Source organism: Hydra vulgaris, chromosome 01 (assembly GCF_038396675.1).
Source record: "Hydra vulgaris chromosome 01, alternate assembly HydraT2T_AEP".
In the NCBI taxonomy this organism is placed as follows: domain Eukaryota; kingdom Metazoa; phylum Cnidaria; class Hydrozoa; order Anthoathecata; family Hydridae; genus Hydra; species Hydra vulgaris.
The window spans coordinates 37,860,171-37,877,500 of NC_088920.1; the positions used below are offsets into that span (position 1 = coordinate 37,860,171).

Below are 17,330 nucleotides of genomic sequence, written 5' to 3' on the forward strand. Positions count from 1 at the left end.
TATATATATATATATATATATATATATATATATATATATATATATATATATATATGTATATATATATGTATATATATATTTATATATATATTATTTATTATATATGTATATATATATATAATATATATATATTTATATATATATATGTATATATATATATATATATATATATATATATATATATATATATATATATATATATATATATATATATATATATATATATATATATATATATTAGGGTGTCCAAAAAAACAACATTTTTGAAAAATATATGCAGAGACCCCCTTAATGTGTTCTATCTAATACAAAAACACTAGATTTAAAATTTTCTTGAATAAAAAATATTTTAAGGGGTCCCTCAAGACCCTCGAATATTTAATGGGTCCCTAATATTTTCAAAAAAAAAGTTTTTTAAAAGTATGTCAAGCTATTTGTCAGTCGATACATGTACTGAAGCCTCCGGCAGCAGGCTTTTTCAGTATGACGCTAGAATGCTCATCTAAACTAGCAATTTAAACTATATATATATATATATATATATATATATATATATATATATATATATATATATATATATATGTATATCTTGTTATAATTATATATATATATATATATATATATATATATATATATATATATATATATATATATGTATATCTTGTTATAATTATATATATATATATATATATATATATATGTATATCTTGTTATAATTATATATATATATATATATATATATATATATATATATATGTATATCTTGTTATAATTATATATATATATATATATATATATATATATATATATATATATATATATATATATATATATATATATAAAATCTTGTTATATTATAAAAAATTGAATTTTTTAGTAAGCTTATTAAATAGTTTTAAAATCAGGACCACTGGAAAATGAGTTTTATGGTAAAATGAATGAAATTCGGAAACCAGGTAAATAATTAAATTAGAAGTTTTTGATGATCTTGATTTCATATGTATATATGATTGAGTTGATTTATATATATATATATATATATATATATAATATATATATATATATATATATATATATATATATATATATATATATATATATATATATATATATATATATATATATATATGTATGTATGTAAATATATTTTGTAAATGTAGTGTCAAAATGAAAAATAATGTTGTAATTTAAAGCTTTTTCTTTTATTTATAATGTTATACTTGATAAAAAATAAATAAAATTAAACATTTTGAATATTTATTGGTTATTACAATAAATTATATAAAATATATATAAAGTAATAATATTTTGTAAAACCTTCTTATTTGCCATAACTGCTTTGATGCGTTGTTGGTCTGGTCTAAAACAATAATACTAGCTTTATGGATAAGCTTAGTCAATACGTTTTGTAGTTTTTTCTGTTTTCCATGCAGATATTTTGGATTATACTGTCCGCTTTTGGTGTTGTCTTGCGTTTAGAAGGTGATCTTCTTGGACCAAACTCTTCCCCTGTATCAATTTTTCAGCTAAAAATGTTTAGTAGTTAACAAGATATGACAATTTTAATGTTGACCTGGTTGTTATATTGACCCGGTTTTCATTAATAAAATAAGGAACAAAGTTACTTAAAAATGTACAAGATTTTTTAATGTAATAAAGATGTAAGTTATTTTGACTGTATTTGTAATAGTTTTTTTTAACAATAAAAATATGTTGATGGACCATTTAGGTAAACTTCAGCAAAAACCTTTTATAAGTTGATTTCAGTTGTGGTGCAAATCTACCACTAATCATCATTACCGCTACATAACCTCCTCAAGTAGTGCCAGTGTGAGAAATTGAACAATAGTCCATTTTTCTGAACAGAGAATTTTCTCTTTTATCAACCTTATAATTTCATCAAAGTTTTTTTTCATGTTATTTACTATTTCATTGATTGAGTATATGCTTTCATGATTTTGAATGAGATTTTAAGATGTATTAAAATTTTGGAGATTTTTTTATTTTTTTCCTGTTTTTTTATTTTGAATAATGATATTACAAAATCCTTATCATCTTGTTTACTCTGACTTAGATAATCTTCTAGAAGATCTTCTGGCAATCTTTTGTTCAAAAGGTTTGCAAAGTTTCTTCCTAGGAGCAATATTCAAGCTATTTCTAATTATGAGTTCAATTATTTTTACAATAATTTTATATTTTAACAATAAAAGAGTCACAACTCTTTTATTGTTAAAATATACGATTATTATAAAAATTTAAAAACTATATACAGCCTTGAAATTTTATATATTTAACTATATAAAATTACGAATTTTATAACTATATATTTCCTCGGAGTTAGGAAAAATGAGGTCAGCAATTTATTGCCAACCTCATTTTTCCTAATTCTGAGAGTTGTATATATAATGATAAAATATTTAAATTTTTCAGCTACTTACTAGTGATTTTCTTTGTATGTAAATTGAATGGGTTACAACAAGCTTTTTGCCATGTAGAATACATTTTCAATTATTTTGTAGTATGTTTTTCGCATGATACTGTTAAGTTTGATAATTATATGTTACAGCATAATAATTTGATTGTTTTTACTTAATTGCTAAAAGTTTCAATAACATCTTGTTGGGATTTGAATGCCTGATATATATGTATATATATATATATATATACATATATATACATATATATATGTATATATATATATACATATATATACATATATATATATATATATGTATATAATATATATATATATATATATATATATATATATATATATATATATATATATATATATATATATATATATATATATATGTATATATGTATCTCTCTCTCTCTCTCTCTCTCTCTCTCTCTCTCTCTCTCTCTCTCTCTCTCTCTCTCTCTTATATATATATATATATATATATATATATATATATATATATATATATATATATATATATATATACATATATATATCAGGCCTTGTTACAAGATTTCGCTGTTTAACGAAAACGTGTAACGCATTTCTAAGTAACTCAAACTCGACAAATATATTTTGTATTGTTAGAAGTTATATTGCGTCACTAGCGTCTTTTCAAGTACTGCATTATAATTAAAGTTATTTTATTAATGTGTTAAAAATCATACAAACAGTTTTATTTTTCTCACTATAACAAAAGTTACAAATAAAATCTAAGTTCCTATTTGAAAAATCATTTTTATTATTTTTTCAAATATGAACTGAATTTTATTTTGAAAAAAATAATTTTTTCATAAAACGTAAAATAATATTTGATTATTTTCTTATAATTTTACAGTTGGTTTTTGGTTATTTTATTAACTGTTAATAAATTTTTTCTTATTTATTTTGTGAACTCTTTTAAATAATGTTTTTAAACAATAAAGAGTTTTTTTTTATTAGTTATCAGTTACCGATAACATATTTGTGATCATAATTTATTTTCATAAATTAAATGAACGCCATTAAAACTTAACGTTATTGAATTAACAATAAACAATATATCTTATTAATAAAATATTTAAATCAAAATAAATCATGCTTTTTTTAAACTGTTATGACAAAAAATAATTTTTTTATTTAAAAGGAATTTATATATTTAATTCCTTAAGATAAAACTTAAAACACTTTATTTTTTTAAGCTAATTTTTAACAACAACAAAAAAAATTATTAAACAAACTGTTTCCTTAACAATAAATCTATTAGTTTACAATTGCGGTTAAATGCTTTTACTTACGACTTTATTTCTTCTGAATAAACGTCACATTAACGACATCAAAAGATAATTTAAAATGTTCTAAAAGATAAAAGTTTTTGCGTTGCGCAAAAACTTTTATCTTTTAGAACATTTTAAATTATCTAAAAGATAAAAGTTAGAACATTTTAAATTATCTAAAAGATAAAAGTTTTTGCAAGCTACTGAACGCGTAGGCAAATCGCCTTTTAGCAGGCAAAATGCAAGCTGCATAACGCTTCTTAACAAGGCCTGATATATATATATATATATATATATATATATATATATATATATATATATATATATATATATATATATATTGGTGTGAGACAAAATTTGTTGTATCAAAAATTTATTTGTCCTCAAGCGGGCCCTTGTTCTCAAAGACAATAGTAGTTATTGGCCAAAATTTGAATCAAATCGGATGATATTTAGGGGTTGCCATGTTATGTCACATTTTGGTATAAGGTTACAAAAAGTAAAAAAAATATTTTTTATTTTTACATTTTTTATATTATATTACTGAATTATTTATTATCAATTTCTTATTGATAATAAATACTAAATACTATTACTAGGCAATAATAAATCAATCATCTTCATCATTCAACAGTCATCTTCATCAGGGTAGACTTTGATGCAACTGGAAATTCCTTCCGGTGAAGATCAACCAATCTAAGAAGAAACTGCTTTTGGTTTTCATCTTTCGTAACGCTTGAGTTAAAGGATGTTATAAGTGCTATGCCTCGTTCCGCGCAATCGTTAACGACTTTCATTTGACGAACCTTGTGCTTCATTTCAAGATATGTTGAATCCATATCCCACTCTGAAGATTCTTTCATTAAAAATGATTCAGCTTTTTCTTTTCCATTTTTCAAAATTAGATCGAAAAGTTCTGCGGTGCGTTGTGTGACGAAGGAAGACAATGGGCTGTGACAATCGAATGTGGCAGCATCAAGTCTTTTGAGAGATTTCTGCCTTGGCTGTTGTTTCAGGTTGTTTGCCATGTCTCTCTTGGTGTTGTTGTCGACACGGGAATCGAAGAAAGCCAATCCTATTAGATGTTCAGAAAAATACCAGAAGTGGCGAAGCAAAACTTTTGCTGCATTAATTGCAATTGTACGATTTGGATATTCTTGAATCCGTTGAAGAAGCTTGGCATCATTGAATGGTGCTCATTCAGCTAACGGAGCTTCATTCCAAAACTGTCCGTATACAAATGCCACAAAAAGACTTATATCTGTTATTCCTTTCTTTTCCTTTGCAGTAATAACAAATTGATCCTGAAACAAATATATCTTTATACAATATATAGCTTTTGCCATCCAACGTGCATTGTGTGTTGCACCTGGAGCCCGAAACTTCACTTTGAACTCCGATGTTGTAGTTGATCCTCCAAGGAAAATAAGGCACAAATTCAAGAGTTCTAAGTAATCATCCCTGGGTTGTTGACCTTTAATTGCTTCACTATAATATACTACCATTTCTTCACGGAGTTTGAGAAAAAAATTGCAGTTGTAAAATTCTTTATTCCCTATAGTGAACACCTCCTTGTTGATTGCTGGCCATTGTTTCTGGAAACGGTTAAAAATTCCAACTTCAGGTCCTCCACTGGTTCCAAATGCAGTCGTGAAAATGGTGGAAAGTATGACTTCAAACATATGGTGCCTGCATGCTATCCATATAAGATTACGGTCAAGATTCTGCTCCATTATTGTGCAGGCACCATTGTTCAACCCAGTGTTAGATGAAGTAGTGTCAAAAACCAGTCCCCGAACAAATTCTTTCAATTTCCAGTCTTTAAGAGCCTTCATGCAAGCATCAGCCTGTTGCTCACCTGTACCTCGATCAATCTTTGGAACGCCCAGCAATTTTTCCACCCCACCACCAGTCACAAGGATGGCAATTCTATCCACTTTTTTTTGACCACCAGTGATATCAGGTAAGAGCTTTCCATCCCAATGCAGAAGAAGTGGATCATCAGGAGAGAAATCAACCTTGTCAGCTGTAGTCACCGCTTCACGAACAGATCGCCTTTTTCTGCGGATTGTGCTGTACGACAATGATAAATCTTTTACCAAGTGACCAAGAGCCTGAGACACTGTTCCAACCACGAAGAGTGCACGGCGATCAGAAATATTAACACGATCAAGAGATGATACAACATTATTTGTTAGAACTTTCATCTTCTTTTTCGTTGAGCCACTTGTGCTCAGTGTGCTGGAAGCGGAAGGAGTCTGATATTCATCATCATCCGAGGAACTAGAGCTACTTTCACTCACAATGTCAACTGCTGATGAAGAAGAAATAAGTTCTGTTTTTTCCATCAGTTCCGCTTGACTTCTTTGACGCCTCAATTCCATTTTAGTTTCTCGGACTCATTTCCGTGCCTCCCTAGCTGTTAAATTCCGATCAATTCCTGCCATACTACAACTTAATGGATCTTCTTGCTGCTGACGTAAAAATGCTTTATCTTCATCGTTTTTCATAACTTCTGATGCATTCTTGGTTGAAATATCAAAAAGTTCTTCAAGGTCAGCGTGGAAAATTCCTTCTTTCATTTGACAGCTGTCCAATTTTGATCCTCGGTGTTTTTTCAGCAGCAGATATTCGTCATAAAGTTTTTTTAACTTTCTTTCCGCATTGTCAATTCTTTGAGTTGGAATTTTTCCTCTCTCCCATATAACAAGAACTGCTTCAATTGTTGCCCGAATACTTTTTTTCACTTCTTGTTTCTCTTCTATATGATGGAAGAGCAACCTCCGAAGAACATCCCCTCTTGAAGGAAGTCTGGCAGTCGACAGAGTTTGTGTAGGTTTACCAACAAGCCACACCTCAGCAGAAGATCTAGTGGTTGCCATATTATCAATTTCTAAATTATAAATAAATAAACAATGAAAAAACAAATTTGCGAAATTTGAGAAAATCACAAAATTTTACCAATGGTTAATTCATCTTATAAAACATGGCAACCCCTAAAATTGCTTCTTTTAGTCTAATTTTTGGTACACATGATCCTAGGTGATAAAGGAACACAGGCAACCTTGAGGAGAATGTTTTTTGTGACATTTTTTTTTTCTATTTCAATCTGAATCACCCTAATGTATATATGTATATATGTATATATGTATATATGTATATGTGTATACATGTATATATGTATATATATATATATATATATATATATATATATATATATATATATATATATATATATATATATATATATATATATATATCAAAGGATCCAAAATCGAGAAAAAACTCTGTTGGAGTCAAGAAAAAATCGGAGTTTCGATAAAACTTTTTTATAAATTAAAAAATTAAATCTAGTTGATAATTAAACATTGTTCTTGTATTTTTTTTTTTAATTTTATATCTTTCGATTTATAATTAATAATAAATTTTTAAAAAGTTTTTATTTTTATATTTCTTAGTACTTAAATATTTTTCTTATCACAATCTTTTAACAAACAAGTTATAATAAATGGCTTTCTAACTGGCATCGGTTAGGAAGAAGGCATAAACTTTCAGTTAAATGCCCTTTTATTGCTCTGTAATAAAGACTTCTTGGGGTACCTATAGTAAAACTAAAAAAAAATTTAAAAAAAGTTTTTATTCTGAAGATCTTTTAAAATAATATTTTTAAAAGATGAAAAGATTTATCATTTCATCAAAAAGCGAACTACGAAACTTTGTGACAAATCTGGAAGACAAGGAGAAAACTCTTTCTGCTTCCGAGGAAGTTGCTTGAATTCTGTGGATGACTTGTTCAAATTTCAAAACTGCTTCTGATTTCACACCAGTTACTTCGTATTCTTTTAACTGATCAGTGAAGGTCTTGACTTTTTTTGGCTTTTTAGCCGTTTAATTGATTTAGATATAAAACTTCTTGAATTTCGACAAAAAAAGATGTCGATTGTGATAGTTCTTCTTGTTTGCTTTTAGCGCAATCATCTGATTTTGTTTGGAGACTATTTTCTTTTGTTGCAAATAATTGATCAAATAATTTTGCAGCATAAACTTGGATATCTTTTTTAGATGGGTAAAAAAATGTGTGGTTTTTATTTTTAAAAAAATCAGGATGGTGCAAACAACTCAATGATACCAACATAATGTTTTTACAATTTTCATATCTGGAGATTAACGCCTCTGCAAAATTAGAACTGATGTTAGTTTCTATAACCTTCAATTTCCTTACTAACATTTCCATAATGATGTCACACTCCAAAATTGTTGTATTTAGTTTTAACAAGCGACTGCAGCGTCAGCAATGACTTCCAATAAGTCAGACAACAATTTAAAAAAATCCAAGTCAATTTCATCTAACATGTTTAAGCAGTTTAGTTCTTCAAGTGTTTTTTTTACTGTTTCTAAGCAATCCAAAAATCTTTTGATCATCTGAAAAACACTGTTCCATCTAGTGCGGTTGTCAAGCAACAGTCCTTTGTCATGCGAAGAACCGTAAATTTTGTGTATTATTCTTTTAAGAACTTCATATTGAAACAATGAATATTTTAAAAACTTAATTAGTATTCGTAGTTTCTGTAGATTTTTTTTGATATTTTCTTTATATTCAATCTCATTCTCTGAATATTCAATAAGAAACTCTCCTTCAGTCTCTCCATCAGTTTCTGTTTCTGTTTCAATATCCGATTCAGTTTCTTTGTTCACAATTTTGCGACAATCTTTTTTAGCGTATATCAAATCACAAACACTCAAATGAATTGAATGATTCTGGCAGATTTGATGTGGAAATTTAAATATGGTACCCAATTTCACCATCCAGCTACAGCCATTCATAATTTTACCATAATTTTTAAATTGTAGTATCATCTACCTCTATTGCTACACCATTCGTCACCTGTTAGTCCAAATTTTTCTCCTTTTGCTTTAAATGTAGCCAATTCAGCGATCATTAAACATTTGGCTTCAGCATGAAACATCTTATTTTTTTCTAAAATTGTGAACGCTGACTTGGGAAACTTTGCCCATAATTTTCAAAAAGCGTTCCAAGTGTTTCAGATTGAGTTATAGACCTAATTGAGTATCCATCAAGAGCTGTCAACTTGGTAAGAAGATAGTTTAACGACATCTTAGTCAAAACTGGTCTGGAACTAGATGGTTTTAAATCTATTTTCGCACAACTTTTGACGTGACAAATTAGGCCGTTTGTGCTGCTTCCTGGACAAGCGATTCTTTTATCAAAGTATTTCCACGCTTCCGAAATCATTTTTCTCAATAAAAGAAAAATTATCAATTTGACTGTGACAGATATTTGTTTTTAATTTTATTTTAATTGTGATAAGTTATCACATTTTAGCTATTAATTAAGTTATTTATTCTAATAGGTAAGTACAATGAAATATTAATTATTATTATTTGTTATCAGTGATAACATTTTATTACACAATTTTGCCACAATGCACAGTAGGCCAAATATTAGATTTATGGTGGACAAAGTTATTTTGATCATACGATATACGGCATTGTTGTAAAAAAAAATGTATTATATGTTTAAAACTTACCTCGTTATTTTAAGACCAGTTTTTGTATATATTATAAATAATGATCTTAACTTAAATTTTTTTTTTGTTATGGTTAACTATTAAATAGTTAAAATACATTAACTAATATCACGCATGCATAATATTTTAAAAATTACTGTTTACAATATCTTTGCTTAAAAATTAAAAAATTCTTGCTTTTTTGACAAAAAAAGATATTTTATTATGCATTACATTTTATTATACCACAACTGATTTTTGTGGATTTAAAAACTTCTATTATTAAAAAGATACTATTATACTCAAAAGAGTTTTGGAAATAGTATAATGGAAAAGTACGAGAATGTTTTATTATATGGTTTTGAATAGAATAAGCTTTTTTTTTGAGGTTTTTTCCACCACCACCACCTGGCCCACTGTGCATTACTAATTGCTTTGTGATGTAAATTAATGTTGATATTGAACAAAGAGAACAATTATATTTTGAAAACAACATGAACTATTGTAAAAGCAGCGTAGAAATAAAATAAGAATTTAATTATTTTACGAGTACAAATTGATATTTTCTAAAAACCTCGTCGAAGTTCCGTCGAGGTTTCTCGATTTCTCTTGAACTCCGAAAAACCGTAAAAATCCTACGAGATGGAGTTATGAATGGATCCATTGATATATATGTTTATATATATATATATATATATATATATATATATATATATATATATATATATACATATATATATATATATATATATATATATATATATATATATATATATATATATATATATATATATATATATATATATATATATATATATATCTTGAACGTCTTAATAGCCTAAAATAAGTAATTTTTTTTTAAAATAACACAATGTTTTTTATTCTTGACATGTTTCGTAAAATTTATCGGTCGCACATTGTCTGGCTAAAACCTCAGATGGATAGATCAATTTAAAAAGTAATAGAACATTTTGATTGACAGGAATTGAGTTCTACAAATTAAATACTTTATTATTGAAATAGCTATAGAATAAACAAAGCAATTCCTTATGAAAAAGAAAATAGTTTATCTTTAAAATTAAACTCAAAAAACTCAAAGTGAAAATTAATTGCACGTTTTTAATTGCGTTTGAAAAAAATTACTTTAAAACTTATCTTTTGAAACGTTTTATTAAAGTTACGTAAAGTGCTTTCACAAATTACTTCTATTGATTGTTTAATAAATGAACAAATTTTATTTAAATTATTGATAAGTGAAATTAAATTATTGAAAAAAAAAAAAAATATTTTTAAGTTGTATAAGCATTTTTTTCAAAAAGTTGCAAAACAAAATTGTTTAGAAAATAACGTAATCTTTTTAAAATAGTATCTTTTAATCATTTCATGCTTTGATTAGTAAAAATAAAATAGTAGTAGTTAAACCTGTAGCTACATAAACAGCAAGTGAGTTAAAAACTCACTTTGATAGCTTTTGATAATATACAACAATTCAATTCAAAAAATTTAAACAAAAATAGATAATTTTTAATGCTAAATATAGGGAATGCAAATTTTGACGAAAATAAAAAAAATTGGAATTCAAAATTAAATTTTTTTATGTCTTATCTGTCTATTTTAATTTAAAAATAACTGAGATAATTCATTGTTATTTATTGCATAAAAAATACTTTCTTTAAAAGTAAAAATGGAACATTATTTGAGATAATTCATTGTTATTTCGTCGCATGAGAATTATAGGATTCTATCTGCATTTTTTTATGTTGTGAGAACTTAACTTTCGATATTTAATTTTAAAATGTTTTAATGCTATTATTCTTTATAGTTATAAATTACAAGTCGTTTATGTTATTATGGTTTCATTATTAAAAATATATTATTATTCATAATATTTTTAAAGTTGTTTGTTTTTATTATTAATTATTAACTATTAATTATAAAACTTTAATTGTTAGATTCTTTTAACATAAAAAAATGCAGATAGAACCTTATAATTCTCATGCGACGATTTATTGCATAAAAAATACTTTCTTTAAAAGTAAAAATGGAACATAAAGTTATACCAAATTCAATTAGTACAGAAACATTCTAATATGGTATATCATTTGATAATAAAAAATATAAAATTATTGTTTTATTTGCCTAAAATATGCCTTGAGGAAGCAGAGATCACTTAAAGCTGCGTCTCCGAGTCTCGTTCGAATTTTTGTACTAAAGTTACAAGCAATTGAGAAGACTTGCTCAGACTCCACGCTCGATGGCAGAATCAAAATCAAATGTGAGTAGACGGATTCTAATATTTTGCCACGAACACCGTTCTTTTCAAAGAATTTTATTTCAGATTTAATTTTTGAAATTAAACTCCTATTTATTATTTGTTGAGTTGAGTTAGACGTTATGTTGGACGATAAATTCAATTGAATTTTGTTCTCCAACTTTTGTATTAATGTTAAGGGCTTAGTTTGTTCTTCCAACATCACTTCTATCACATCATCAGCTTCTTACTGTTCGCCTGAGGAAGTTTCCATGTTAGTGTTAAATATCATGTGCAAAGTTTTCAATAGCTTTGGCTATTGTTTTTTTCAATAGTCTAGTGAAAGATGTGTGAATCTCACTTTTTCTGTCATAGTGTAAATACTAAAGAGTTCCAAACACATTAGTTCGTCTTTGGCTTATTCGGTCTCCTAATTTCTTCTTTAATTTTAATGAAAGTTCATAAGATCCGAAGTTCTCAAACATAAAAGAAAATGCCACATCAGCAGAAAGCAGATTTACATCTTTTCTTGACAAAGGGCTTCAACAGTAAGCTTTGCTGGGAGAAATGCAGAGATAATGTTTTTAATCAACAAAATTTCAGCATCTAGAATAACGATATCAAATGGAATGTTAATTAATGCTTTTCTAACACAGCTTTTTAGCTTGTTAAACCTTTCAAGCATTTTGACTAAGCTGAATCCAAACAGAATTTTGATTTTTACATTGCTTTGTGTATTCCGAATAACTTTCCTTTGAAGACATTTTAGGATATACTGTTGATAATAATTTAACTTGCTAAACAAAACAAAATTAAAATTAAATAGTTATCAAATAATGTTGTTAAATTAAAAAAGTTATTCCTGCTATTATTTGCTTACCTATTTAAAAAATATTGATCCAAATAATTCAATACACACCCACACTCCAATAAGCAAATCTCAACACTATTGAAAATCGTAAAGTATAAGACACAAACAAGAGGTTATACCAAATATAAAAATTATTACATGAAGATATGAAATGAAGACATGAAACCATTAACTGGAATTTAGGAATGTTTTCTCAATGTCTACTTGTATTATGCAGGATAACTGTAATTTACAACTGTTTTCTTTATTTCTTCTCATAGAATTAGAATGTAGGGTATTTATATGTACAGAAACAAAAAGATAACGAAACAGTTTAAATGGGATGTTTTGAGATATTAATTTTTAGGCATGTTTTGTTCATATTTCAGCATTTTAAGTAAATTTATTAAACTCTGCATCAAAAAAGCAATATCAATGTTTATTGTCATAATTTTACCCTTGTTATTTCTCATTTTATGAAAAACGTTTTTTCAAAATGTCATGAAAACCAGATTATTTTTCGAAAACCAGATCAATAATAAAATTGAAATATCTCAGGAACCATTCAACTTTTTAAGCTAAACTTTTTGCACAAACTTTTATTTGTAACATGCAACATCTAAAGAAGTTTGAATAAAATATGAGGACCGATAGTTCTAAATTTCCTAAATTTTAGGTGATTTGATGTTTTAACATCAAATCACCTAAAATTTAAAAATAATAAAATTAATTGTTTTATCCAAAAAAAAACAGTCAGGTATAGTAAGTTTTAAATTAAGTAATTAAAATGAAAACAGCAGAAATTTTTATTTTATTAAGGTATAGTGAAATATAATAATGAAAAATACTCATGTAAAAAAGAATATTGTATAATTTTTTTATAAAAAATATATTGACTTTTACAATGAGCTTTCCTTATGAATTATCTGACTTTATAATAATATAAGTCAAACAAAGTATTGTATAAAAATATATAGTGTAATGCATAAAGAGTTACATATGAAAGATAGGTGAAAATTTAGTGTAAAATTGATTCTTCAAAATATATATATTAAAAAGTAGTCTATATAATCTACTATATAATATAATCTTTTTAATCTATGTTTCAAAATTGTTATTTCAGTTAATTGAGTCGGTTTAGTTGATTATTGTTGATTGGCAACTTTTAAATAATTATTTTAAACACTGTATTGCTAAGGCGTCTGTGAAAAAATTTTCAATTAAAGATTGATGTGCAAAATTTCAATGGAGGTTTACTGTTGTACAATTACTTTGTTTAAGCAAACATATATATAGTTTAGTAAATTTAAAAACTTTTTATTAAAGGTGGTCTGGTTCAAAGATGTGTTGTAATACATAGAGATGAAAATGGATATGGTTTAACAGTTAGTGGTGATAATCCAGTATATGTTCAGTCTATTAAAGAAAGTATGATAAAATTTTCGGCATAATTTTTAATCTTTGTTATGTAGTTTAATGCTATGTATTTATGTCTTTTTTAACATTAAATGTTTTATTTTTCCCCTTTTAGATGGAGCTGCTGCTAATGCTGGGGTGCAAGTGGATGACCAAATAATAAAGGTAACATGTTAACAATTTTTTATTGAAAACCATTCTAAATTTTTATCTTGATCACTGACAATAGGGTAATTTTAACCATAAATATAAGTTATGAGTTATTTTGTAAAATGATAATTTGGTAATTTTTTGTTTATTTTAGCTGAATCCAGACCACAAATAGCAGTTTTTATAATTATTTGTTAAACACATTTCAAAAAAAATAAAACATGAACACATGCAAAATAAGTAAAGTTATAAATAAATGTAAAATTATAAATAAATAATAAATAATGCCTCACAAAAATCCCGATAAAGTGATATGTAAATTAAAAGGAAAAGTCAGAACTACTAACTTTAAGAGATGTTCTATCATATGGTCTCTTTTTTAAAAGGATTTAAAAAACTTTTCAAAAATTGTGATTTTTAGTAATTTATTTATATAAAAAAACTAATTATACACTTTTATTATTATATATGAATTAAAGTACCCATTATTATATATGAATTAATTAAAGTACCCATTATTATATAAGAATTAATTAAAGTACGCATTATCACTGAGAAAAAGGAAAGAGAAAGAATCATTAATGAATTGAAAAAGCCGTGGCATTAGATAGGGAGTACTTTTAAACAAGTAGAAGATCTTTTTAAAAGATCTTAGATGTTTAATGTGTAAATATTTAATAAAGTTATGCAATGAGCCAAACTGTGTTGGCTGCAACCAGAATCTTTGAAAAAATTCACTGGAAAATTTAATTCCTGTTATTGAATCTTAAATCACAGTCTGTAACTTAAAAAATTGAAGTGTTTTTTTGTTTTAATGCTTTGCTTTTATCAACTGAACACTTTTTGCATTATACTTTTAAAAGCAATTAATATTCACATCAGAATAAATCAAAAAGATCTAAACATGGCATGAAGTTAAATTCAGATAGTTTTAACAATGATTATTAAAGAAAATATTTATTCACCAAATGTACAAACTATCTCTAAGCTAAATATCTTAAATGTAAATCATATTGCTTTGTCAGTATTAAGATTTGGTATAAGTAACAAAGCAGCTGCATTAAGAGAAATTTGCTTAACATTAAAAACAGCCAGGGATGCAGGTTTTTTTAAAGATAACATTCATCATACATGTTCTCCCTAGATAATTAGTCAGTGTATGTATACTCCCTGCATGTTCTCCATAAAAAGTCAGTCAATGTATTTACACTCCGCTCTGCTAATCCCTTAAATAATCAGTCAATGAAACAAAAATAAAAAAAAAGCAGTTAAATAAAATTGATAAAATTAATTAATAAGAATAGTAAAAAAATTAATATGAAAATATTTTGTATTAACCCTTTTGTTACCAAACAATATACAGTAAAATGACTGTAAGTGAAATGTTATGATTAATTTAAAAGCTATAAAAAATATTTGTTAGAATTTCACAAATGAGACCTTATTTTGTTTGTCGGAAAAATGGCTGTCAAACTATTTTTTTAAAAGCCTATCTTTTTTAAGCCTTAATTAGATAATTAAATGCCGTCACATTTACTAAAAAGTATCATAGCCCGCATAGCGGATGACTGGTAATGAAAGGGATTTTAAAAAAAAACATTCTGGTCTATAAAGTTGCATTTTTGTAGTTTTTTGAAAAACTATAAAATTTAATTTTCTCAATTATTTAATAGTTTTAAAGCGTAAATATAGATATATATTTGCCAATTTTTTTTGCTTTCTTAAATCCATACAGTTTTTACAAAAAAATTGAAAAAAAAAAAAACAATAATGGAGAAAAAAAAAAGATTACTGCCCCAACCCAAACCCATAGTCGATGTAGCATATTCAATAGTCAATTGATATATGAAACCTCAAAACTGCCTATTTCAGAATGGCGCATTACCTAGCTAAATACGCAATATTATATATATTATATATATATATATAATATTCCAATATTATATATATATATGATTATATATCACACACATAATCCTAGATGAGTTTCTTTCTTTTTTTTTTAAGGTGAATGGTATGGTTGTATCACAGTCAAACCATCTTGAAGTTGTTAGCTTAATTAGAAGTATGTTTGTTGTATTTTTAGTATATACTAATTTTATAAGTTTTTTTTTTCACAAACTATTTAAAACATTTTATGATGTCACAGTCTTATATTAGAATTAAAAAAACATTTATAATTATAAAAAAAAAGTATGTATTCTTTTATTTTCTTAAATTTTTGATAAAATGAAATAAACAAGAAATCTATAAATAATAATCTTAATAAGGATCATCTACACGTTAGATTTTATTTAGTCAATAATATAATTAGTTAGGTAATTCTATTGTAAGAAATTATGCATCAGAAATATGTTTATAAAAAATAACTTTAACAATTTACAACATAAAGATTTTTATTTGAAATTTATATGCTGAAAATATTTTAAATTGAATATACATCAGTATATTCAATTTAAATTATTTGAAAAAATTCAAATATATATATTAAAGCTGTTTTAGTTAATCTGTCAGATTTTTTATTGTTTTAATTTAAAATGGTTTTTAATAAGCTTATTATTATTCTCTTGATATTATTCTATTCATTACAGTTGAAATAGCCATTGTTTTTGTTGCCATGACGTTTTATTTTAAAATACACTGTTATTAAATAATTGTGATTGATATTTTATTAATCTTAATTATTGCAAATAAATAGCAATTAAAAGAGACTTTAGTTTTGACACTCCAGAAACTGTTTTATAATACATATTGTGAGAAAATGCATGAGCTTTTCGAGTGGTAGAGTTTGTTGTTTTTAGTATTTTCAATTTTAATAAAAATTTAACATTTTTTCTTTTAGTTCTTTTTATTTTACTTTATATATCTTAATGCTCATCTTTCAAGACCTTTTGAACATTTATTTCCATTTTAAAATATATTTTAAATAAAGAGAAGTTTTAATGTTTGAAAAAAGTTTTAGGATTTAAACTAATGTTTATAATCTTTTTTGAATGTTTTTAAAATTTCACCTTTCTATTATTTGATGATTTGATGTAGATAAAGAGAGTTATTTACAGATTTTTGATCTAAATTTTTTATATAATCTTAATATCCTAAAACAGTTATAACTGAAAATAATTTCCGTTTTTAAGGATTTTGTTATAAGATTTACAGTTTTAAAAGGTGTAAACCACTTAAGTAATTTGTTATTATTTTACTTAAGTATTATTAATTTACTTATTAAGTATTATCAATTTACTATTTATTTAGTAAAATAATTTTTCATAATTTTTCTGAAAAAAATTATTTAAGCACCATTTAACATTAAAGTCTCAATAATGTTGTACAAAGTTTCTATAATGGTTATATAAAGTCTCTATAATGTTTTATCATTAAACAAAAAGTTAATTTTATAATTTCACTTATGAGACAC

At 25.3% G+C, this 17,330-nt stretch overlaps 1 protein-coding gene across 3 annotated transcripts in view; it reads left to right on the forward strand.

Moving 5' to 3' along the window:
• The first annotated feature begins 864 nt into the window (after positions 1 to 864).
• LOC100206897 (rho guanine nucleotide exchange factor 12) overlaps positions 865 to 17,330 on the forward strand; it is a 120,411-nt gene continuing 103,945 nt past the window's right edge. For 2 of the 3 annotated variants that reach the window (XM_065788090.1, XM_065788091.1), the window contains exons 1-4: positions 865 to 956; positions 13,676 to 13,777; positions 13,881 to 13,930; positions 15,923 to 15,980. In XM_065788090.1, coding sequence (XP_065644162.1) covers positions 935 to 956; positions 13,676 to 13,777; positions 13,881 to 13,930; positions 15,923 to 15,980 — 232 coding nt within the window. In that variant the 5' untranslated portion in view covers positions 865 to 934. Of the gene's footprint in view, positions 957 to 13,675; positions 13,778 to 13,880; positions 13,931 to 15,922; positions 15,981 to 16,661; positions 16,697 to 17,330 lie in introns of those variants that run through there. The other variant, XM_065788092.1, reaches the window with a different exon arrangement.